The sequence below is a fragment of the Parasteatoda tepidariorum genome, chromosome 9 (genome assembly GCF_043381705.1).
Source record: "Parasteatoda tepidariorum isolate YZ-2023 chromosome 9, CAS_Ptep_4.0, whole genome shotgun sequence".
Taxonomy (NCBI): domain Eukaryota; kingdom Metazoa; phylum Arthropoda; class Arachnida; order Araneae; family Theridiidae; genus Parasteatoda; species Parasteatoda tepidariorum.
This window is the reverse complement of record NC_092212.1, coordinates 40,540,680-40,554,062: the sequence shown is the minus strand read 5'-3', so window position 1 is coordinate 40,554,062 and position 13,383 is coordinate 40,540,680. Positions and strand designations below refer to the sequence as shown.

The window sequence follows — 13,383 nt, the reverse complement described above, 5'->3', positions numbered from 1 at the left end:
ACATTATATCAAAATTATTACATCATATTAAATTTAATATAAAGTCTTTTTTTACATTATTTTATAACATAAAAATACAATTAAAGATAAATTTAATATCAATGTTTTTAATAGCTTAAAAAATGTGAAAGTTTTAAAAATTAAAATAAATATGAAGAGTATCAAATTTAGCTGTAGAATTCCACTTTACAGAAATATAACGATAATTGCATTCACCTTACTAAAAATATGGATTTTGAATTTCTTTTAACTTTCCAGCAAATGGGAATTGTAATTTTTATAAAGTAATTGTATTATTTTTAACATAACTGGACAAATTTTAAAAATGCAAGTGTTGACTACAAACAACTCAGATGTTAACTTTCTTATTAAACTGAATCAAATGATGAGTTTTTTGGTTACTGCAAAAAGTAAGATTTATTTTTAAAAAAAGAGTCAGTATAAATATAAATGAAGTTTTATTAAACACAGAACATTACAAATATCAAAACAATAAAAACTTAAACATAAAAAAGCACCTTTCATAATTTATCACAGTGACAATATCTAAAAAGCAGCATAAAGATAGTTTTATTTAATGAACAAGTATGCAAAGAAATTTAATGTATACTAATACTTTGCAAAGCAAAAGTGTTTAATAAAGAGAAAATAATTTACAGCAAGGAAAAAATAAAATTGCTTTTTAAAGAATATTAAAATTGTAAACTTGAATACAATGGAAAAACAAAATATAAGAAAGACGAAACTGAATCGTTGTTAAAATTCCTTACAACAATTACTACTTTTATTATACATATTAAGCTTGTATTGTTAAATTTAAAAAAAGTTTTAAGCTTTGTAAAAAAGGAATAAAGTAATAAGTCTTCAGAAAATGTGAATATGCAAGATTATATCGATAAACATTTTCCAATAATCTTTCTTAACTTGATACCTTATTATCTCAAAATTTTTTAAATTGTCAAGTGATGTAATTAAAGGATATAAACATTTATATATATTTTTAAATTCCATTCAACAAACAGTTCAACTATTTTTCCATGCATATATGTTAAGAAAAAAAAACTTTTAAATCGTTTAACAATCATTCAATATAAATATAATATAAATAATTTATCTATAACCTAAATATTTATATAATCTAATAACTTTTTATTACGGCTCTATTTCATTTTAGAATTTAAAAATGCAGCTAACAAAATTACTTCTCACTCAACATCTGCTTTAAAATTTCTGATTAAATAATTAGAGTTGCTCCTATTAAGCAATAAAATATTCCATACCATTTAATGTTTGAAAATAATATTAAAGAAAATTTATTAACTTATAAGCCAAAATAAAAGGAGGTAACAATCTTGACACATAAAAGATCGACTACATTTAATTTTTTTTGATAATGCATCACATTGAGATATCACACGACTCCTTCACATTATTTTTTAGACTTTTATCATTATCACAAATAAAAAGTGCAGAATCCTTGATGGAAGAAATATATATTAAAATTTGTATTATTATGTTGATTTTTTTAAGTACTATTACTAGGGCTAGTGTAGTCCTTGAAAAAAAGAACAAATTTTGTTAGATTTCCACTTAGCTAAGTCTTTTAAGTTAAAAAAAAATATAAGAACTTTTAGCAATCATTTAAGTAAAAAGTTAAAAAAATTACTCCTCATATTGCTTTTACAGATTTATTGTTTTTTTAATGGCTCTCTCTCTTAAAAAAAAAAAAAAAAATTAATCACTCTATCATTGTTATTTTGGAGTAGGCCTATTAATCCAGCTTGACGTATTTGAAAGACTAACTTCAATGCCCTGATCATGACAGTAAACTTCACCTTCAAGACATTTATCCGTGTAAACGACCCAGTTCATTAGAATTTTTAACACATTAATAATAACCAGTTGATTTTGGAAAACAAAATTAAATACAGTAGATCCTTGCATAGTACCTGAGAACTGAGATCCACATTCAGATATATTACTTTTGCTATGTCTCCAAATAAAAAAAAAATTAAAAAAAGTTTACATATTTTTTTTTATTTAGAATTCTAGAAAAACATAAGAAATTGTTATTTATTTTGTTAAAAATGAAGATAGCGCTTTATTAACAAATACATTGCAATGTCATAACTCTTGCAAGAAAATAATGCAATTAACAATAGCTGTAGAAGGTGATAAATATTCCATTCCATATTATAGAGAATAATAAAATAATTGTCTTGCAGGATAATATGGCAGCCTTTTTTTGTATCTGAACAGATGTGATATAAAGGGAGGCTAATGTAAAAAATTTTAAATAAATATCCCACTCTATACAAGCAGAAAAAAATTACACACAAATATTTGCTTTAGCACTAAATAAATTTCATATAAAATGCCAGTAAACTAAAGTTCATATTTGATTTAAAAAAATTATAATTTTTAAACTCATTTATTTCACTTTTGCTTGAGTATTTATTTAGTAATTTAAATGAGTAAGCATGAAAAGAATTAAAGTTAGGTATTAGGATTAGGTAGAAGTACAACAATTTCTTACCACACAATTAATTGTGAAATACTTCATACAAGCATAAAGATTTCATGCCAAAATACTGAAATAAAATATGTACTACAAAATTACTACAACACATTTTTCTAGAAACTGACAATAAAGGAATTTTATATATATATATATGAAATAAAAAAAGTTAGAGCACTAATGCTAGAAACAATTCACATACACAAACAATTGTAAGAAAGGCACAAAATGAGATTGTTAAAGTATAAAATATAGATTATTACACCCAATTATTTGGGAATTTAATGAATATTACAATTAAATATATTAAAGATAAAATACAATTTGATCCGATAAAATGGAATGCAAAATTAAACTTAAAAATGTTTTAATGAATATAAGATAAACTATTTCCTAGTTAACGAATACACAAAATGTTTCTAGTTCTACTAATTTTTTTTAAAACTAAAACATTTTATTGAAACTTAAGCCTTCTAACATTCACATTCAAAATGTGCGAACTGCATGTAATTAAAGTTTAAGCATGATTAATTTAAGCTAACATTACGACATTAAAAAAGAAGTTAAATGTCATATTGAAACTGCACAAATTAATTGTAAATGAATAGAAATATTTGAAAATTGAAATGCAACAAACAATATTCTAATTTTCACCTATTTGTCAGCTGTTTTTGTGTACCAACCCAAATTTTTCACTAACTTCGAAAATGTAAATCGAATTTTATTAGATAAATTCTTTCAACCAATACTTTCAGAGCTCTTTTCTTTTTGTACTCATTCTTAGAACTAACCACTACAGTTTTGAACCATATAAACAGGTACATATATTGCTGATAAATTAAAAGATTTCTTGTTTTGCTTAAAGAGAATGATAGACTTGAAGCCTAAAATTTTCGTTGTTTTAATTTTAATTTCAAAGTATGTAGTTGTAAATAAGTTTTGCTGCCAAATTTACTGTGGCAGTTTAGAAAACTTGCCTTTCATTGGAAATTTATTTACGACATTCTTCATACTTGAAAACTTAGGTAAACACTTTTGTAGTAACTGTATGCAAAACCAAGTAAGTATTACTGTATTTCTAAGAATTTGAAAAGTATAAATTCATTTACTACAAAAATATGCTAAACTGATTACCTTAATTCTAAAAATTTTACTCATAGTTTCTTTACAAAATTATAATTGATGTATTAAAATACTAGCATGTAATAATGGAATGACATAATTGAATATTTCATTAAGAAATATATGAAATAGTTTTTTGGAAAAAAATTTACAACTAATTAATCATTTTTAAACCGAAAAAAAGTAAGCTGATATTAGGTCAAAAATTATAAATTTTGATTGCAGATCACAAATGGTTGCTTATAAATATATTTCTGTACTTACCTGTTAAGTTCAAATCGACTAGTAGAATGCTATGATATTTTATATTCACTTAAGTGATTCAGAAATGCAAACTGTAAACTTATATTTTAAGTAATGGTTCTACAATAAAATATTACAAAAAAATTCACTTTTACTTTTTACATTGTTAAAATGTCTTTTTCTTACTAAAACATATATGAAATTAATCATTTTTAAAATTATTGATACATTTTTTTCTTATAAGTACGTATATTGTGTACAAATGCCAATTTGTTGGGTACTATAATTATACTTTTCTATGTTTGATTCTAATCCAGACACTTGAAATAAAAAATGAAAGTTGAATTCTCTCTGAAACTTAAGAATGTCAATATTATTATTCAATAATACATATTAAATAATTATGATGTTTTGTGTAAATGTAAATAAATATTTTAAAACTATACCCTTTTTAATTAAGTATATTGCACACAAAGGCCAATTTGTTGAGTACACTAAGTATATTCAATTCTCATTGAGACACTTGAAATAAAAAATAGTAGTTGACTCATTTTCTGAACTCTAATATGCCGTCATTATCCTTATTTCATAACACATTTTAAATAATTATGTTGTTCAATATTCATGTAAATAAATATTTTTAAAATAATAAAAGTATTTTATTTCAAACACTTGATAAAAATTTTATGTACAAATTAAAAAAATGTAAATAACTACTTAAAAAATAATCAAAAAACTTTGTTTCAAATTCCTTATGTATATATATATGTATCTCTTAAACAAAAATGTATGCATATTGTAAAGAAATTTAAAAAAAAAAAATATCTAACCACATGCAAAACACATTTATTATGAACAGTGCACATTTTTAAACCCATTCCAAGCACAATACATACATTAAAAGAAATTTTTTAAATAACTATAACAAGGTTTGGTACACTATGTGCTTTAAAAATCAAAGTAGAATATCTTATGATTTATAAAATTATAACTTATTTCTTAGTGATCAAAGCTTCATATAACTTAAATGTTAAATGAAGCTATGACATGTTCATAACAGTAAAAAAGTATTTATAAAACCAAAAATAATTTGGTATTGAATTTGATCAAATATTGTAAATGCATATTTTCCTTTATTTCATCTTTGATACTTGAACGTTTTTTAATTATTTAATTCATTATTGGTTCAAAATAACTAAAAGTTTCCTAGGTTTTAATTAAAATAATTAAATAAATAAAACTCTAGTTCAGATCGAATTTTAGTTTCCAGACAAAATGAATTAAATTACAAGATTTAATACAAAAATTATGAGGTTCCACAGCAATTTAAAAGTGATTTTAAGGCTGAAATAATCTTAAAACATTTGTTCTTAAATTTTGTGCAAGATAAAACATTTATAAAATTGTACAATAAAATTTTATCTTATAATATTCTAAAATCTTATTTTGAATCAGAAGAATAATTAAATTTTGCAAAATTTCAAGACTTCTCCTAAATATAATCCCCCAATAAATTTAAGTTTAAAGAGTATAAAAAGATTGAATGCAAAACTACATTATGAATGCTAAACAGGACATACGCTAAACGATACATGTTTTTACAATCACAACAAATTATCTATATATGCTACCATACTGCTTTATTGTGTTCTTAATTTATTGATCATAAACATTTTAGAAGCGAATTATCCATTTACTAATAACCAATATTAAATCTGCTACTATTTTATAAAATGATAGAATGGAAAGTTAATATACATCATGCATGTGAAATATACATATGGAAAATACGTCTTTTGTACATTATAAATATATACAACCATTCAAGAATTTGGAATTAATTTATTTGCTAATCAATTAAAGTTACAGTTGAAAAAACTATTTGTTGGACTTTTAATCAAGCGAAAATTGAAGAAAGGAGCTATTTGTGTCTATGCAAGATTTATAAATAGCATTTTAAACCAAATAAAAAATAATGATTTTTTAAAACGTAATGAATTAAAAAATATTTTTAATAATGGATTTTTATTAAAAAAATCCAAATAACATTTTCTTATTTTTTATCTTTCATTTTTCTATGTTTCTAAAAATTATGAACTACTTAATGCGCCAATAACAAAAACCTTCCAAAAAGGATTTGTGTTCACACATAATTTACATAAGCTATAATTAAAACTTGATTTTTCTTCTTCGTTTACCTAAATACATTTTAAAAGGTAAAGTTTAGAAGAGCTGAAAATTTAAAAATAATTTTTATTATCTAATTCATTGTTTTCACAATATTTGCATAACATGACGCTTTTGTTTAACTATAAGATATACTTTTTCAATTTTGAACTAGTGTTTTAATGAAGTTTGCTTCAAATTTATTAAAAAACTGAACTAAATTCAGTGGCGTGATCAGGGCCAAGGTTTACGGTGCCCATCCCAGTTTTCTTGCCCTAAGGCTCTGGAGTGCAGGATCATATATTCCAGTTGGGTGGTCAGCTGAACACTGAAACCCCATTCACTTCAAAAGCAGGCCTGGTACTCATTTTACGCATCCACTAAAGGGATGACATGCTGAGTCAACCTTACCCAGTCTGAGGACAGAACCCAGGAACTGTGGCATAGGCGAGCACAGCTACCATGTGTCCAGATTTATTCTAACTGGAATAAATTTTCTTTAATATATTCCTTTTTTACAAAAACTAAAAATAATACGATATTAATATCATAGAGTTACAATGTTCATGATAATAAATAAACTCATAAAGTTAAAAAAAAATTTATATTTTAAGATTAATTTTAATTCAATGAAAAAACTGTCATTTACCTAATTTAGTTTAGTGGAGTATCATCATTGAAACATTTTGTATATGCGCAAATAAAAATACAGCAGTTTAAGAGAATTTAACTTTAAAATAAATTACTGGTTCCAAATTTTTGTATGGTAGCATTAACAAATATCACACTATCATAACAATTCTCATTAGGAATTAAAGATATCAAGGACATCTAATATTAATAGTAATGCTCTTTAATTTAAATAAGTATTGAAATTTCAAATGTTAGCTAAGTTTAAGTACATACTTTGTTTTAAAAATGTAAAAAGGAAACTTATGAACATTTAAGAGAACTTTTATAAAACTGTGACAAAAAATACTCGATTCAGTACAAATAATCTAAAAATGTGGAAGAATAATATAAATCACAGCCATACTTGAAATACTTAAATTTTCTTTACAATGTTTACAAGGCATATGTGTGAGTTTTGCTGCAACTAACACTATCGTTCTCTCTCTCTCAATTACATACATCTCAAACCATACCAAAGCCCTCAGATCCTTCGTTAATTGCTAATCTCAGTGCTCTTTCAAATTGTTCATAGGAGTCATAATCAGGCAAGCACAGCTGGTTGAAACTATAAAAACAAGATTTAAATAACATGTAAACATTAAATAGAAACAATTTTCAATGAACTATAGGAAAGGCTTTGCTCTTTCATTGACTGTCATAGATTCAATTGAACTTGTTTAAATGTTTTAAAATTGTTTTACTTCTTCCGATTTTTTTTTTTACTACTTGAAATCTGTTTAGAAGTAAAACATATTTTTCTACCAGCATTAATTACTTTAATTCAATATGGGGTGATTGTGAGTCCAAGTGAAAATTCTAGAAAATTTCTTGAGTGAAAAAAACAAAAAAAAAAAAAAANAAAAAAAAAAAAAAAAAAAAAAAAAAAAAAAAAAACATTTTAAATCGAAAAATTAGAAAACAATTTAACCAAGTTTTTTTTTCCTTTTTCTCAATATTTCTTAGTTTACTTAAAATATAATTAAAATTTTACACATACTTATGATGACCTGGAGAAGTAATTGATATTTACAAATACGTATGTCTTTCTTGAGTTTATGATTATAATAGCTATTTACTGATAAAAAATGAATATTAATCTTGAATATAAGCTTATAAAGTATATCTGGCTCTCTCTTATAAACAAATAAAATAAACAGTGTTTTTAAGTTCCACCTCTGAAAATTTAATTTCCGGAAACTTTTGTGATCAATGATTTTTTGAAATGTCTGAGCCTTCGATCTCCGGAAACTTCCGGATCACGGCAAGCGAAAAATACGGAAATCCGGATTTTTTTCCGGAGCACAATCAATCCTGTTGAATGATAAAAATAATTTTACTTAAATCAATGTCCACTTGCACTACATATGAAAAATTTCTTTGTAGTGAACTTCATTTTATGTATTGTATTCTATTGCAGTAAAATCCCTACAAATATTTTTATTGTAATCTATCACTTTCAGCTCCAGGTTTTTTCAACCTTTTAAAAAAATTTCTATTTTAGAATTTTTAAAACGATTTGTAAAACAATTCAAGTTAATTTACAAAACATATAAAAAATCTCAGATCCAGATTTTTAACGTATAAAAAAAAAAAAAAAAAAAAAAAAAAAAAAAAAAAAAAAAAAAAACTGGCATTTTAGAATTGTTAAAATTTTTCCAAAAACAATTCAGATTCATTTACAAAAATAGAATCAGTTAACTTACCATGTATGTGCTGTAGGCAAATTACCAAATGTTGGTGCAGCTGTAATGTGGAATTTTGGACTCAGTTCTGAGAAACCACCTGGTGGTAATTGGGAACACCCGGTAGCAAACTGCAATAATCGTGCCATTTCCTCCTCAGAAAAGTTTGACACTGCAATCCAAAACCATTCTAAGACCTATCAATAAATATGAATAATAAATTTTACAAACATTTATTTTTATATATTTAATGTTTAAAAATATTATTTTGATTAACATGAAAATAAAAATAAATAAAATCAAAATGGCTTTCAAAGTTTAATAATAATCAATAAAATATTACCTTTCTGAATTCGTAAGATGAGCCACTAACAGCATGATTTGCTTTAAAATCAGCGATAGAATAACTGCCAGTTCCACACATAAGTAACTGAAATAAAGGAAACAAATAGTGAGTGAAAAGTTTACTTAAGAATATGACAGTTTTATGTTAATATAACAAATTCTTAGGCAATATCTAAAATTGAAAAAAAAATTTCCATATTTTATTTAATTTGAAAAACATATTGAAGCTAAATGAGTTTATATAGCGGAATTCCATAATTTAGTCTTACCTTTAAAAAACTTCATACGAAAAAATAAATCTGCATACAAGTGCAGTTAAATAAAAAGTTTATAGATACATAAAACAGAAGAAAGTATATCCCATATCAAACAACAGAAGAACTGCTAAGTGCAGGTTTGTACGGAAGTTCCATTTTGGCATAAGTCATACAAACTATAAAGTGTAAATATGTTGCAACACACATGATTGGGCCAAACTAATAACAAATTAATATCAATCTGCTCCAGTTTTAGGAATGTCTAGAACAGGAGCCTTTAACATTTTGCATCCAAGAGCTCCAATAAATTGGGAAAAATCACACATTCTAGATGATATTTTTAAAGAATTCAAAAATGGGAGAAGAATAAAAGTCAATTTTAGGGTTAAGTTTCTGAAATTTTCCTTTTGAACTTAATTAAAAAAATTGAAAGCAGTAAATGCAACTCTCGGACCCGATGGATAAAGCTAACCAACTTGACAATTACATTGATAACATTTTCAAAGTTTATAAAGAAACATCATTTATACACACTTTCGTGATGGATTTTAATAATCTCTATGATTCTTGTTCAGTGGAACTCATAGAAAAAGCAAAATATTCTCATGGCAAAAATATTTGGCTTGCATAGAGCCAAGATGTTGAGTAAACAAGAATATAACTGAACAAAGGGTTGAATTTTTTTAATGTAAAAGCACTAATTCCTTTATTATAAAGAATTTTTTTCTATCAAAGTCTGCAGTATCTGTTGCATTTATTCATTTTTGCATTGCTACAGAATAAAACACGAATTTCTTACATTTGAATTCAAGAGTATTAAACATGATTTAAGTCAGATCCTACACAACTCGTTTTTGTTCGACCAGACAAGCGAATATTTAAAATAGACTTACGTAGGCAAATTACAAAAAATGGACAATACAATTCTCAACATACTCCCCATTTTTTAAACGCATTTATCAAGTTGCAATGTTTTGACTACTGTGTAACTAACACAAATTGTTACTATTACTAATTTGTTAGAGAAAACAATGACAGCTAGCATTTTGTTGTGCTTTTGATTTCTGAACTCGGTCACTCCGAAAATACCCACCCAGTTGAAAATACTTCAAACTTCGTTTAGTATCATAACACATCTTAATAATGCATTCCTTCATACTTCCTGACTCTCACTGCAAATAAAGCAAACTGCATCACACAGATAACTCCCCACTACGTGTGCATTCAAAAACAAAACACTTCTGAAATAAGTAATTTAACTGAAATTTATAGTAGAACACTTCTCCTGATACAAGTCACTCAGAGTTGCTGTTTAGTCCTTGTCTTATTTACATCGTTTATTTCAAAACAGGTAATACAAAATTGCTTCTTAGAGAAAGCTGTTCAAGTCGAGGCAATACTTAATTGCTTATTAAGCTTCCAGTCATAATAAATGACTAAACATATTAATTTGTGAATCTTTCTTATTATTATCAGTTCCTCACTTCAACTTATTATGTGAAAAAAAACATTGTTCTACATCATTCAATTTATTTTTGAATTACTGATTTAAAATTGAATGAAAAAATTTGGAGGAGTGAGGCACATTGAAAACCCACTAGTCTAAATATAACCCACTCTGAAACAAAATGTAATCGCTCTGACTTTTTCTCATAGAAAATAAAGTATGAATTCTCGTTAAATGAAGTAAAAATAGTACTGTGAGCATATAACCAAATATTTGCAGATTCCGTTGAACTATTTTAGTTAGTTTTGATAAAATAAGCAATCAGTTGCAACAATTTAAGTAATTTCTAATAATAAAAGTTGAACTGGCCATAGAAAAGAAAAATTTAAAATTCATGTAACAGTCAAACTTGTTTAGGGGTATGCACATAAGGGCCAAGACAATGCTTGCTTAAAGTAGCTGGTCACCAGCGTTAGCCAAAATTATGAACATAAATGTACTTCAATGAGTTAGCTATATGGCACAAGATTCAACTAGAAAATAGCTTGGATAAAACTATTGCATTGTATAAAGCTAAAATTTTCATGAAAACTCAAATATTATTTTACCGACAGTTTCAATAAATTTTTTTCAGTTTATGAAAAATGCCTTAGTAAATCAGAGATACGCTGATGACAACATTTTTATTTGGTTCTTATCACTAAACCGGAAGTTTGTAAACCATTTAACCGGAGGTTATTAGTAATACTAATAACCATTAAATATTATAACCATTTATAATAAAAGAGAAAAAAATATTACTTAACTTTTTTTACAAATTACACTATTGAAATATTTTGCTTTTAGAAGAATTAAAAGAATGTGTTTTTTTCTTTCATAAATAATAAATAAATACCTCCAACTCATTTTCGTCAAAAATGCAGAGGAGATTATCGGGTATAAGTTCTGTCAATCCTTTTAAAAAGTGCTCTATTTCAGACTTCACACTAGTCGTGAGTCTATATTGAGCAAGAGCATTTAAGTACTGCAGCTTGTTTTCTTTAGTAACAGGTATCATGTAACCATTTGGAATGAGGTCAACTTCCTGCAATAAAGTATGAAACTAATTAATTATTATTTTACAAACTTTAATTGTTGATCTTAAGTTCTTATCAGTGATTTAGAAATTATTAACACACTATAAATTAGTTATGGCTTAGAAATGTCTTACTTCAATCAGTTTTCCTGTTGAATCATATAGTTCTTCAACAAAGAATAAGTCCATGCTTTCAATATCATTTTCTAGGATGTATTTTATTTTGTTCACATAAAGGTCTGGATCATCGTGTTCAAAATACTGAAATTTTTTTTTAAAAAGTGAATACATGAAATATAAATGTCTTTTTTTCCAATTAATTATGAGATTTTTATACATAATAACATGGATGCATTTTTATATTTCTGTCAAAATCAATTTGAAATCAAAGGACATAAATTAATTTTAATAGAATTTAATATAACAGGGTGCGTAGCAAAATCTTTCCAGAAAAAGCACCTTTTAAGTACTTCTTAAGCTCTCAAAAAATATTTTTAAGCACTATATACGCTAACAAAACGCAAAATAATTTTAAAAGACTTTGCATGATAAAATAACTAGTTTCAGACAAAGAACTTTTTTCTTGATTATATTAGCCAACATAAAAAGATCGAAAAATTTTCTGGTTCGATTTTAGAGGGTTGAAAATGAACCTGAATTTGAGAATATCTTGCAAAATGCAGCAGAGTTGCACACGAGAGTGCTGGAAACTCACTGAACTCAACAGACGCACATGCGGACTCGCAAATATTTCATCAAAAATGTAAAGTGATTGGCGCTTGCATTGCGTTACGGACTGATGGTATGCCGAAATGGATTATGGCTTAATGAATTGTGAAAACGTTGAAAAGAACATTGTGAAAACTACGCTTTTGCATAATACATCACAAAAATCGATATGGTAAAGAAAAAAAATCATTTTTAAAAGTGAATATTAAGCACTTTTTTAAAACCTCCAATCTCACTATTAAGGGGTTTTAAAATGCGAAAATAAGCACTTTTAGAAACGCTACGCACCATGCCTTCAGAATTGGCCGTTCATTTGATCACAGGTGGAGCAAATGAAATAGAAAATAAGCAAAGAAGGCAAAACCTTTCTAGCATTTTATTTACTGCACCTATAAATGCCGAGGTTTTGTACCACAGAAAAACATTTCTGTTTAGATTCAATTTTAATTTCCTTCACAAAATGTATGATATTCATCATTGTGTTTATAGCAAGACTTCAAATAAAGCAAGACTTCAAATATAAGGTCAAGCATGATCTGGATAAGCAAATAAGATACTGACTGATAAATTAACTAAATTGATAAAAAAGGCAACTATTAAAAATCCCCTTAGCATTCATTGATTAAAAAATAAATGTTTCAATTTATGCATTATTTTCTGATAGCTTTAAGTCAGTTAATACATTTCAACAACCTGTATAAAGTTCAATTGCCTTTAAAATATTTGCTTAATTTCAATTCTCAAATCAAAATGGATGATTCAATGAATGAGAGTAATCAGGGTGCGTAGCCAGATTTTTCAACAAAAAATAAGTACTTTTCAAGCATCCCAAAAAATATTTTTAATCATTTTCCAAAAAAAAAAAAAAATTATAATCAGGATCTGTGCAGTAATAAAAATGATTTTTTCTATCGCTTAAGTTGTTAATTTATAAACAAAAAATCAATACAATTTGAAAACTTTACATAATCATCATAAAATAACTAGTTTCTGATAAATATTGCAGAAAAAATTGGGAAAATCATGCATTTTTTGTAATGTAGAACGACAATTGACATGACAAAGAAAAAAATCTATTTTTAAAATATAAAAAATTAAGCAATTCTTACAAACCCCGAATAAAAAAA

At 25.7% G+C, this 13,383-nt stretch overlaps 1 protein-coding gene across 3 annotated transcripts in view; it reads right to left on the bottom strand.

The window, feature by feature from the left end:
- Positions 1 to 4,707: 4,707 nt before the first annotated feature.
- LOC107452816 (apoptosis-resistant E3 ubiquitin protein ligase 1) overlaps positions 4,708 to 13,383 on the bottom strand; it is a 70,681-nt gene continuing 62,005 nt past the window's right edge. For 2 of the 3 annotated variants that reach the window (XM_016069401.4, XM_071184964.1), the window contains 5 exons: positions 11,663 to 11,788; positions 11,348 to 11,536; positions 8,747 to 8,833; positions 8,425 to 8,600; positions 4,708 to 7,286 (listed from right to left, as the gene is read on the bottom strand). In XM_016069401.4, coding sequence (XP_015924887.2) covers positions 7,184 to 7,286; positions 8,425 to 8,600; positions 8,747 to 8,833; positions 11,348 to 11,536; positions 11,663 to 11,788 — 681 coding nt within the window. In that variant the 3' untranslated portion in view covers positions 4,708 to 7,183. The remainder of the gene's footprint in view (positions 7,287 to 8,424; positions 8,601 to 8,746; positions 8,834 to 11,347; positions 11,537 to 11,662; positions 11,789 to 13,383) is intronic. The other variant, XM_071184963.1, reaches the window with a different exon arrangement.